The sequence below is a fragment of the Kryptolebias marmoratus genome, linkage group LG15, assembly GCF_001649575.2.
Source record: "Kryptolebias marmoratus isolate JLee-2015 linkage group LG15, ASM164957v2, whole genome shotgun sequence".
Lineage (NCBI taxonomy): Eukaryota > Metazoa > Chordata > Actinopteri > Cyprinodontiformes > Rivulidae > Kryptolebias > Kryptolebias marmoratus.
In genome coordinates this window covers 30,801,916-30,813,946 of record NC_051444.1, presented here as the reverse complement: position 1 = coordinate 30,813,946, position 12,031 = coordinate 30,801,916, and the positions used below count along the sequence as shown (strand labels likewise).

General features: G+C 42.7%; 2 protein-coding genes across 2 annotated transcripts in view; one reads left to right on the top strand and one right to left on the bottom strand.

The window, feature by feature from the left end:
* Positions 1–331: 331 nt before the first annotated feature.
* cebpa (CCAAT enhancer binding protein alpha) lies at positions 332–2,465 on the bottom strand. The gene has a single exon (XM_017434874.3). The coding sequence runs from the start codon at positions 2,234–2,236 to the stop codon at positions 1,367–1,369; it is 870 nt and encodes a 289-aa protein (XP_017290363.1). The 5' UTR covers positions 2,237–2,465; the 3' UTR covers positions 332–1,366.
* Positions 2,466–10,472: 8,007 nt separating this feature from the next.
* cebpg (CCAAT enhancer binding protein gamma) overlaps positions 10,473–12,031 on the top strand; it is an 8,444-nt gene continuing 6,885 nt past the window's right edge. The window contains exon 1 of the mRNA XM_017434884.3: positions 10,473–10,620. The gene's annotated coding sequence lies outside the window, so the exon portion shown is untranslated. The remainder of the gene's footprint in view (positions 10,621–12,031) is intronic.

Sequence of the window (12,031 nt, the reverse complement as noted above, 5' to 3'; positions counted from 1 at the left end):
ACATTTAATCATGTCTGAGTAAAACCTGCAGAAAGTGTTCATTCTGAGCTGTTTTTACACTTCTGGGATCAATTTTTAATTTATGAGAATACACTTTGTGTTGAATGATTTAAAGTTACAGAATGCAATCTGCTGGCCTTCTTAGACAGATAATATTTTATAATGCATGTGAATGTTTTTGTACAGTGCCCTGAGACAACTTTTGTTGTGACTTGGCACTGTATAAGTAAACTGAATTGAACTGAACTGAATGCACCTTTAATGATAATAAAACTCGTTTTTGACTCCGTTACAAAAAGCTTTGACAGAAAAAAAAAATCCAAAGCAGTCAGATTGTGCTAAAACATGTTCTTTTATTACAATAACTGAGATTTTTAAACATTTCATATATATTTATTCATATATATATTCTGTATAGGCTTATTTTACAGTTGACACAAACAACAACAAAGTGCTTTCTTCTTCCTCACTGACAGGTCAAAGGTCACCATCAGAAGGCACTGTGTGAGGATGACTCAGAGGGGAAGAGGAAGAGCAGCTGCATAGAAACCCTGTTCACATTTACTTTGTCTTTGTTTCTGTTCAGATCAGTACCTATCAACAGACAATCATAGTGCAGATGAGAGCGCAGCTTCAGGCTCATCAGAACCGACGAACTGCAGGTACCACAGGTTTTATTCCAGTCTGACTTTGGTTTGAAATGAGCAGAAGAGCTGATGCAGAAAGATTCTGGAAACAAAGCCCACCCTGCTGTTTTAGTTCCATTTCAAACTTTCAGAAAATTTGTTGCCACCAGAACCCTGAAGATCCGAGATCCGCACCTGACTGGATGGATGACGAGGGGAGGGTTCTGTGGTGTGGATACAGATGCCCCACCTGTTCAGGTGGACAGAACCAGCTCAGCCATGCAAACAATTACAGTTTGGTTACAGAGTCAGTACAGAAACACGTGCACGAAAGGCCGAGCCACGGGCACGCAGGTGTCCTACCTTAGCTGCACAGAAATATCATGAGTCTCAGTCTGAGTAAGGCACTACAGAACCAGTCCTCTGTGGGGTCAGAACCAGCTTATGGGCTTTCTGCACAGAAGTGGGAAAAGGCACATAAAGCCTGAAAATAAAAAGTCCAAACAGATCAAAGTGTCCATCAGGTGAGGTTCTGTTCGGTCACGTGATGATGAATGAGTTCACCTGCGTCCAGTCAGGAGAAACCTGTTCAAAACGAACCACAGTCTGATGTTTGTTCTGCAGAACCTGACCAACTGTTTGAGGAGCATGTGTGAGGACTGTGGACCCCCAGCCGGTTATGGTTCCTCTCAGCAGTCAGAAGAAATCCCTGTCCGGTCCCAGTCCGGTCCGGACCGGCCTCAGCTGCCCATGGGTTTGAAGGAGCCGTCGGGCAGCTGTCTGAAGATGCCCCGCAGGGTGTCCAGCTCCCGGCTCAGGTGCTCTACCCTCCTCCGGAGCCGCTCGTTGTCTGTCGTCAGCTCCACCACCTTCTGCTGGGTCTCCAGGTTCCGAAGTTTCGCCTTGTCCCGGCTCTTGCGCACGGCCACGTTGTTGCGCTCGCGCCTCAGCCGGTACTCCGGGCTGCTCTTGTCCACGTGCTTCTTGGACTTTCCGCCCCCCAGCTTCAGGCCGCCCTGCTGCGCGTGCTGGTGCGCGTGCTGATGGTGGGGGCTGGGTACAGGGGTCGGAGGGGGGGTCGGGTGGCCAGGCTGGAGGTGCATAGTGGTTTGCGCGCAGTGCGCGATCTGGTACTGCAGGTGCGGCATCTGCTGCTGTTGAGGGTACTGCTGCGCGTGCGCGTGGTGGTAGGAGGGGGGCAGACCCGGGTTCAGGTCCGGGTTCAGGTCCTCGTCGTCCCGGGGCTCCTGTTTGATGGCCACGGGCCGGATCCTGGGCGGGTTGTGCTCGTAAAACGGCTCTAGTTTGGACTCCATGTAGTTGGACATGTAGAGCTGTTGCGGACCCGGGGCGCACGGAGCCGGGTCGTACTCCCCGTTCATCATCTTCAGCTTGTCCTGTCGCGCGCTGTGGTGGAACAGGTCCGCCAAGAAGTCGTCGTTGAAAGCTGCCGGGTCGATGTAGGCGCTCAGGTCGATGGAGGTCTCGTTGTCTCCGATGTCAGAACCGAGCTCAGCCGGGTCTCTGTAGCCGGAGGAGGGCTGCTGACCGTGGGTCAGGCTGCTCATCAGGGGTCGGGCCGCCGCCTCGTACAGGTTCGAGAGCTCCATGGAGGATCTAAACCCGGACGGGCATGTCCAGGAGCTCCGGGAATCCAGGTTCTACAGGGAGAGACGAACAGCCGAGCAAGACCTGGACCTGGAGAACTGGACCTGCAGCAGGAGACCCGGGTCACTGTTTGAGTTTCTGCGGAGAAAAGCGGCTTCAGGTTCAGGCTGATGGACCTGTTCCTGCTGGGTCCTGCTGCTCAGTAAGATCCGAGAGCTGTCAGACTGGGTCTTTATAAGAGATCAGGGGGGCGGGGGCACACGCGCACGCACGCGCGCACACACACACACACACAGTCTGGATCCGGACCACTATCACAGGGTGCAGACTTTAACTCCAGCTGCGCCTGATAGGATAAACCATTTAAGAACTGGACCCGGAACCCTCCTGAGATCCGGGATGTGTGAGCAGATCCGAGCCGCGGGGTTCCATAGAAGCTGTGCCCGGTCCAAATAAAAGCAGGTCCGAACACAGACGGCTCCGTCTGGGTTTGTCTCTGTGTCCTGCAGCCTGTTGGACAGGGTTCCGTCTCTGTGAGGGTTAAAGTTAGGAGTTGTAAAAGTTCTAATGATCGGTTCTGGACCGAACCAGGCTGCAGGCTGAATCTGAACCGAACTGTGCTGAGTCCAAACGGGCTCAGTGACCCGGTTCTTCTAAGGCCTCGGTGTTTTTGTCACTTTTAGAAAATAAACTGATGAAGGTTCGACAGTTGTTTTTGGATCTGATCTCATTTGGATTCCAGCAGAACCGACTGACAACGAGATGCACGAAGTGAGCTGTGTCGGCGTGTGTGTGTGGGTGGGGGTATGTTGGTGGGGGGAGGGGGGGGGAGAAGAGGCAGACGACAGCGCCCTCTCTCGGCTGTAGACCAAACGTGTCTGGTAGTGATTAACACTGATTTATGTTCGTGTTTTTTATAAACTGAAGAAGTTTGTTTTTTTTTTTTATCGCCCGCCCTTCGTGTGTGGGTTCGAGTGTCTGTTTGTTAGCAAAATATCTCGTGAAACAGTGGAAGGCTTTTAATGAAACTCACAGAAAGTGATCATTGGATGGACATCTACAACCGATTAACTTTTGGAGTCAATTCAAGATGGCCGCCAAAGCTTAGAAAACACAAATTGCTATAATTCAGTCAGTTTTACAGATAATGAGTTAAAGTTTGAAGTGGTAGTAGCTGAGAGTCCTTCCCAACACATACTCTTAGAGTGATATTTTGTGATACCACGTGGTATCACTACGATGGCCCTGAAATGCAAACCACAACAACATTAACGAAGCACAAACAAAAAACAGAAATGCAATTACATTAACAAACCGGAATCTGATGTCGTCGTACCAGCGATTTCTCAGGTCTCCCACTGGGGCCTACCTTTTCCAATTTGCTAATGTAATTGCGTTTCTGTTTTTTGTTTGTTTGCTCCGTTAATGTTGTTGCGTTTCTGTTTTTTGTTTGTGTGCTTCGTTAATGTTGTTGTGGTTTGCACTACAGGGCCACCGTATATCACACATAACGTTATTTTCAAAGTTTTACCAAAACAGATACAACTCCATGATTTCTCAACATAAGATGATCTTATAATACTCTGGTATGAAAGTCAGCAGGCAATATGCATTCCTTCAATGAATGCTAGGCCTTTGATGTCTCTCTATTTCTTTTAGCTGTCAGCAGTGAGCGGAGACAGACTCCATGGAGACACAGAGACAAACAAGACAGACAATTGTTTATGCTCTCAACTAGTGACGATTTAGTCTCGAGTTAAACTAACCTAACCTACTGAGGGCGTGGTCTATCTGTGGTCAGTGTCGCAGTCTTGTAATCATGAGGCTGCTGGTTCAAGCCCAGGTTGCATCAGGAAGGGCATCCAATGTAAAACAATTGACAAATCTTTCATATGAATTCATTAGCTGTGGTGACCCCTGCAGAGGGACCAACTAAAGGAAGTTATTTTAACCTGCATGTTTTGGTCTGTGTGAGGAAACTGGAGTAGCTGGAGAAAACCCACACATGCAAGGGGAGGACATACAAACTCCACACAGAAAGGCCCCAGCTGGGAGTCAAGTTGACATAGGGTTGACTGAGTCAACCCTATGACCGTCTGGTTGTACTAAACAACTGCTTTACTCCATCAAGCCTGATCGAGAAACCAATCAAATTAATTTACTGTAAGTCCCCGGGAGTAAGATTTACCTGATGTTAGCATCACATCAGCTGACAGAAATGCAACACAGACAGAGGCTGAAATGAAAACACGGGAGTTGTTTGTTTTGATTTTGAAAAGTATCTCCCTTCTCCTTAATGGGTTTTGTTCTATGTTTGTAGAATCTCAATCTGGGCAAAATCAATCAGAGCAACTTTTAAAGGATACAATCTGACCACAACCTGCTTCAGTGTGACTAAAGTCATGTGGCAGATTTAGACTGTAACTGAGTAAAACCAGAGCCACCCACTCTAAGAAGACTACAATAAACTTACACTAATCTACAGAATTTGATATAACACACACACACAGGTCTCATAGAATCACACTCCACTCAGGACTTTATAAACATTTCTGTTTCAAATGGTTCTGTTTCAAATGGTGTGTTAGCTGTGAGCTGTGGACATCTTCCGGTCAAACATGAGAAGAAATTTAACTAAAGAGCAGCAATTCCTGGAAAAATTAAAGGCTAGCATTTCTTGAACAAATGCATATCACTCACCACCTTTAATACCAGAGTTTCAGATAGGATCATCTTATGTTGACAAAATGATAGAGTTGTTTGGGTCATCTTTGAAAATAATGTTGTGTGTGATCTCATGTGATATGGTGGGATGTCACACTCAGAGTATGTATTGTGAATGACTCTCAGCTACTACCATATCAGGCTTTAACTCAATATCTGTAAAACAGACTGAATTAAAGTCATTTTTGTGTAGGTCAACAATTAGCTATGGCGCCTATTTTTAATTGGACTGATTCCAAATGTTAAACAAATTATTATACAACCAATGATTACATTCAGAAATGGCTGTGGCAGTGGCTCAGGAGGTAGGGGTTTGTCCTGCAATCTGAGGGTTACTGGTTCAAGCCCCCCGCTCTGACTGTCTCAGCCGTTGTGTCCTTGGGCAAGACACTTCACCCGCCTTGCCTACTGATGGTGGTCAGAGGGCTCGGTGGTGCTGGTGTGATGGCAGCCCCACTTCTATCAGCAGCTATGGCTACAATGTAGCTTACTGCCATCAGTGAGTGAATGAATGGGTGAATGATTGTAGTGTAAAGCGCTTTGGGATCCTTGGACTAGATAAAGCACTATAAGTGCAAGCCATTTACCATTTAATAACATCCATTCAGTGGTTCATGAGATATTTTACTAACACAGTCAAAGTTGACTTAGACTCCAAATACCATATTTAATGGTAAACTTTTAGGCAAAGATGTCCAATCTGTTGCTCAGAATATGTGATGGGGATCAGTTTCAGCTACTACCACACCAAAATTCAGCTCAATATCTGTAAAAGTGATGGGTTATAGCCATTTTTGAGTTTTTGAACATCAGCTGGCTGTTGTGGCCATCTTGAATCAGGTTGACTTCAAAAGTTAATCTGTTGAGAACATACATCCAGTGAGTACGTCCTGAGAGTTTCAATAAAATCCAGTAGTTCATGAAAGATTTTAGATAACAGACATGGGCAAAACCATAATTGCCCTCCTTTACCTTTTGCAATAATAAAAAGTGATGTTAGAGAGACCTATTGCAGACTGAGGGCCATTTTAAGATTCAGAGTCCTCTGGTTGCTTCCCAAGGCACCAGGGAAAGTGAAGAAAGGTGAATTTCTCTTTATACTGGTGTTGCAAAGTAATATTAAAGCCGCTCAATGCAAAGTATGAAATCAAACAAAGTTTGTCCTAAGCTATAACAAATGCAGGTCCACACTCACTGTAAACAAAGCACTCAGCTGAATCAAACCACATAGAAACTTGAGTCATATGATTGAGCTACATTAGGCTGGCCGTAGTCTTTGTAGGTAAACAAATGTGTTGACAAGTTTAACCTTTGACCTGTTTTCAGTCACTTTAGCTGAATCTGGAGGTAAATAAACACACAGGATAGTTGGCAGCCCTTCACAAATTTTACTTAGTTTTTTTGTCTTAACGTCACACTAACTATCTATATGAGAAAAATGTTGTGAGGACTTTGGTTCTTTTGTCTGGCCTTCATGACTTTGCAATGAGTACCGTTAAAGGTATAATCCTGTCAGGTGAAAATATAGACACTTTCACAAACATCATGGGAGCGTGTGTTAAACTGTTTGTTTAAACTAGTTATTGAAACCCTTCCAACCAGGGGGAGGTTTAGGGTTTGACCTGATCTAGCTTCTACAAGGTTCACCAAAACAAACTATTTATTTTGAATTCAGTTCACTGTTTGAATTATTTATCACATTTTTAATAATAATAATAAAAAAAAAAAATCTACAAAAGGACCCACCTGAACAACCTCCTGCAGCTTCCTCTTGAGAACTGAATTATCATAATCCACTGCCAAAGACTAAGCAACAATAGTGATTGTTTTCCATGTTTATCTGTTATTATGAACCATCAAATGAATTTTAATTGCAACAAACGGGCAGTTCAGTTGTGGGAATAAACTTAACATTTATCAGCTCAAAACATTTGAAGAATGAAATTTGATGACAGGGAAACCTTTATCATAATATTTACACTGAATGAGGAAACTGAATTTTGTCTTTAAGGTTTTATTACAAAAATAAAACTAAATAAAGAAATAGAATCAACAACAAACAATTAAGACAAAAATAAAACTAGCACTAAGAGTTTAGGGAATAATCTTCTGAGGAATGATTATAAAATAATTACTCTGAGGACTTGATTGCTTGGATTCTTATCTGCTCAAGCATTTGGAATACTTTAAACTCTTTTGGTAAATATCTCACTTTAGAATTTGGTCAGAAGGTGTTGTAAATTCTGTCAGGTTAGTTTTGATGAAACATCAGATTGGAAATGGATGTCATTTATCAATTTGCATCAGTTAAAATGAACTAGACCCATAATCACGTCTTTAATCTTTCTCATCACACAGAGTAAAAGGTGCCTCACCAGATCAGAAGCTGTGGAGGGCCAGTCGTCACTTCATCTTTGAGGAACTTTGAGGCTGCTCAGACCTCCACAGGACCATAACAAGGAGGCAGGTTAAGGCCCAGAGCCAGATGAGGGTCAGAGGTCAGTTTTCTTTCCAAGGTCACTTGAGCAGTGATGTTTGCAGAGGATCAGTGAGAAGAGATTTGATGCAGCAGGAGTCAGGTGACAGGCAACACATGCACTAGAGCAATTCTGTGAGTTTAAAAAGTCATTTTCAGTGCAAGTTTCTCTTACTACACTGCTCAAAAAAATAAATAAATAAAGGGAACACTCAAATAGCATCCTAGATCTGAATGAATTAAATATATAAGTTGAATGTGCTGACATTAAAATCACACAAAAAATTTTTTAAAAAAATTAATGGAAATCAAATTTATTAACAAATGGAGGCCTGGATTTGGAGTCACACACACAAAATTCAAGTGGAAAAACACTTAAGGCTGATCCAATTTTGATGCAATGTCCTTAAAACGCATCAAAATGAGGCTCAGTATGGTGTGTGGCCTCCTTGTGCCTGTATGACCTCCCTACAACGCCAGGGCATGCTCCTGAGGAGTTGGTGGATTGTCTCCTGAAGGATCTTCTCCCAGACCTAGACTAAAGCATCCACTGACTCCTGGACAGTCTGCGGTGCAACATGGCGTTGGTGGATGGAGCGAGACATGATGTCCCAGATGTGTTCAATTAGATTAAGGTCTGGTGAACAAGTGGACCAGTCCATAGATTCAATGCCTTCATCTTGCAGGAACTGCAGACACGCCAGCCACATGAGGTCTAGCTTTGTCCTGCATAAGGAAGAACCCAGGGCCAGCATATGGTCTCACAAGGGGTCTGAGGATCTCATCTTGGTACCTAATAGCAGTCATGCTACCTCTGGCGAGCACATGGAGGGCTGTGGATGTCGGGCCCTCATACCATCCTCATAGTGTCAGTTTCTAACAGTTTGTGCAGACACATGCACATTTGTGGCCTGCTGGAGGTCATTTTGCAGGGCTCTGGCAGTGCTCCTCCTGTTCTTCCTTGCACAGAGATAGAGGTCTTGCTGCTGGGTTGTTGCCCTCCTACGGCCTCCTCCACATCTCCTGGTGTACTGGCCTGTCTCCTGGTAGCGCCTCCAGCCTCTAGACATGACTCTGACAGACACAGCAAACCTTCTTGCTACAGCTCGCATTGATGTGCCATCCTGGATGAGCTGCACTACCTGAGCCACTTGTGTGGGTTGTAGAGTCCTTCTCATGCTACCTCAAGTGTGAAAGTACCACCAACACTCAAAAGTGTCCAAAACATCATCAAAAAAACATAGGTACTGAGAATTGGTATGTGGTCCCCACCTGCAGAACCACTCCTTTATTGAGTGTCTCTTGCTAATTCCCAATAATTTCCACCTGTTGTCTATTCCATTTGCACAACAGCATGTGAAATTGATTGCCAATCAGTGTTGCTTCCTAAGTGGACAATTTGCTTTCACAGAAGTTTGATTTACTTGGAGTTATATTGTGTTATTTAAGTGTTCCCTTTATTTTTGTGAGCAGTGTATATCTTTTGTTTGATGGTCTTAGAAAGACACTGAGCAAACAAAAAGTGGCAAACAAAAAGTGTTTTCAGAACACAAAACGAACCTCATGAGGAACTGACTGCCAAACAAACTGACTTGCAGTCACCCGCCAAGACTTCCTCTTTAGCTTGTTATCAGACTTTGTTTGATAACAATTAGGTCATTCAGATTGCAGGGGCGTTGAAAACCCTTGAGATTTGTGCAGAAAAGCTTTATCTCACTCTGTCCAAAGATTAATTTACTCACAACTGAGCACAGTTCTGCTGTAAGACAAAAGAGAAAATATGTTTAAACACATAATAATTTTCATCTTCATTATTTGCACACAAATAACAATCAATGAGGATTTCTCATATTTCAACAGATTTCATAATCCAATAAACATATCTCATTTTTACAATGAATCATGTTTTTTGTCACAAGCCTTAGGAAAGTATGTAAAAAATCTGTAAATAACAGATTTGACGTCCACAACTGTATACACGCTTCCCAAAACATTCAAGATTCACTTTACAGAACAGTTACTAAAAGATGACAATAAGTCAGAGGTCATGAAAAGGGGTGATTCTTCAGGCTACATAATGAAACTCTCAAAAAACATCACTGGACATTTATCTATAATTAATTAAATTTTGGATTTAACTCAATTCAAGATGGCCACCACAGCCAAATGCCATTGTGTAGTTGTAGTCTCCCTAACACTTTGTCTAAGCACCACACATTCTGCAAAATTTTTGCTTAAAACTTTTTCATCACCTATTGGAATCATGTATGTCTGTGTGTAGGCAAAATATCTTATCTTAAAACACTGGATGCATTTTAATGAAACTATAAGAAAGTAATTACTGAATGTACATCTAGAACTGATTAACCTTTGGAATCAACCTGATTCAAGATGGCCCCCACAGCCAATCAACATTAGCTAACACAAAAATGGTTGTAGCTCTGTCAGTTTTACAGATATTGATTTTAGTACGGTAGTAGTTGAAAGTAATTCCCAACACATACTTTGAGCACTAAAAATCCCACAATAAGACGTCAGATTGTACATTATTTTCAAGGTTTGATCAAAATGGCTATAAAACCATCAATCCTCGACATAAGACAATCATAAGATGATCTAAAACTGTGATATGAATGGCAGCGGGCGATATGCATTCCTTCAAAGTATGTTAGGCCTTTAATATATTTAAACTCTCCTTCAGACCGTTAACTCTTCCTGTTTGGTGTTTCATACAGAAACTCATGTAGGAGTCATGTTTTATTTTTGTTGAAGGCAGCAAACACGTTAAAGTCACCTGAGCTTTAGGATGACTGATTCTCGTCATTTACTCATGAAGTCATAACATGTTTGAACTCATCGTTCCATCCTCACGTTACATAAACAAAACCAACAGGAAACTCACGTTCTATTTGTTCAATGACATGTCAATCAAACAAAGCATTGCATCACTCTACTAAATGCCGAACTGTGATTGGTCTAGAGCTTTGTACCGCGCCTCATACTTGACTGTGATTGGCTGATCCGGAACATTGCCGAACATGGTAAAAGAGATTTCGCAATCGGCTGTTCTCCATGTTCCAAACAAAAACACACTTCGAGCTCCGACAGACGGAATTAAACTCCGATTTTTTACTTCATTTCCGTCTACAGCTACCGACCGGCTTACCCCACCGCCGCCTTTTGAAGGTAAATGAAGTTTCAGGCTTTGCGGCGCGGAAATACACACCGAGCAAAAAACACAGGTCTCGTTAGCATCCGAAGCTAATCAGCTAGCTGGCTGAACAGTGGAGTTGGTTGGAAACCAATGTAAATATGTCACCTCTTGTGTTTAAAAAGCGGTTTTACTCTCATCAGAGTTTATATTCAGAGCAGGATAGAAGGTCGGTGAGTTGGACCAAATCAGCTGCTTCAAGGGAATACGAGTTGTCAAAGTGCCGGGAAATTAAAAATATATAAATATTTAAAAAATCAGATCTAAACTACGTGCTCGGATGAGTGAATCGTTTCGGTTGTTTTTATGTTTGTTAAAGCTCACTTTTTTTCTTAAAAGCTGAGGTTTGTGCTTAGCCCCGCATGACTCCGGAGTTCCCCGCTGCTGATGATGCAACAGCGGGCAACAACTCGGTGTTTTCACCCGGAGCGCTTTGAGCTGCACACAGCTGAGCCGCTGCATAGCAACGCGTTGACCAATCAGAGCGCAGCTGCTGACTGACAACGCGGAATGGTCACGTGACCTGTGATAATAGGCAGGGGGATAGATAAAGGTGGAGAAACACTTGGAACTCTACAGCTCGTGCAGGTGGGCAGACAGGTGAACGCAGCTCAGGTGGAACAAGGAAGCTTTTAGACATTTTTGGCAAAACAATAAAACATTTTTTTCTGCCCAACAGAATTGTTATTAAACAACAATATGTAAAAAAAATTAAAAAAAATCACATTTTTGTAAATTTAGTCAGAACAACTGAATTGCAACAAAGATGTTGCCTCCACCTAGTTGTGATATTATATTTCGTTCAGCTCATGTGCTTTAAAACAATTTTTTTCCTCAAGAAAAAGTTGATCAGATATGTAAATTATTATTGATTTTAATGACATCATTAGATGATATTTTGAGTCTTATCCTGTTAAAAGCTGCACTACAGAGTGTTGGATTGTGTTAAAAATGCTGTAATCTGAAGGATGATGTGTATCCCAAACAATCAGAAAACTGCTGCAGGATAAAGTGATAATATGGTGCACAATAAGGATGGATGTTTTAGGCAAAAGCACAAAACACTCTTCAAATTTGATGGTACTTAATTACTTTTTCTTCACATATCAGACCCACCCCCTGCTCAACATCCATATTTTATTTAGCTTCATCTGTACCTGACAGTTGGTGACAATAAATGCCTGCTGGTTTATGACAATTAGAAATACGCTGTAAAAAGTGGTGGTATTGAGTAGGTAGGTAGGTACATTTATTTATATAGCACTTTTCAGCACGAGGCGACTCAAAGTGCTTTACAACACAAGAACAAAATTACAGACAGAGTTACAGAACATGACAAGATAACTAAGCTAAAACATGACAATGCTAACAAGGTACAGGATAACT

Excerpts from the sequence above, each read along its gene's own strand:
- cebpa (XM_017434874.3), bottom strand. The coding sequence starts at position 2,236 with ATGGAGCTCTCGAACCTGTACGAGGCGGCGGCCCGACCCCTGATGAGC.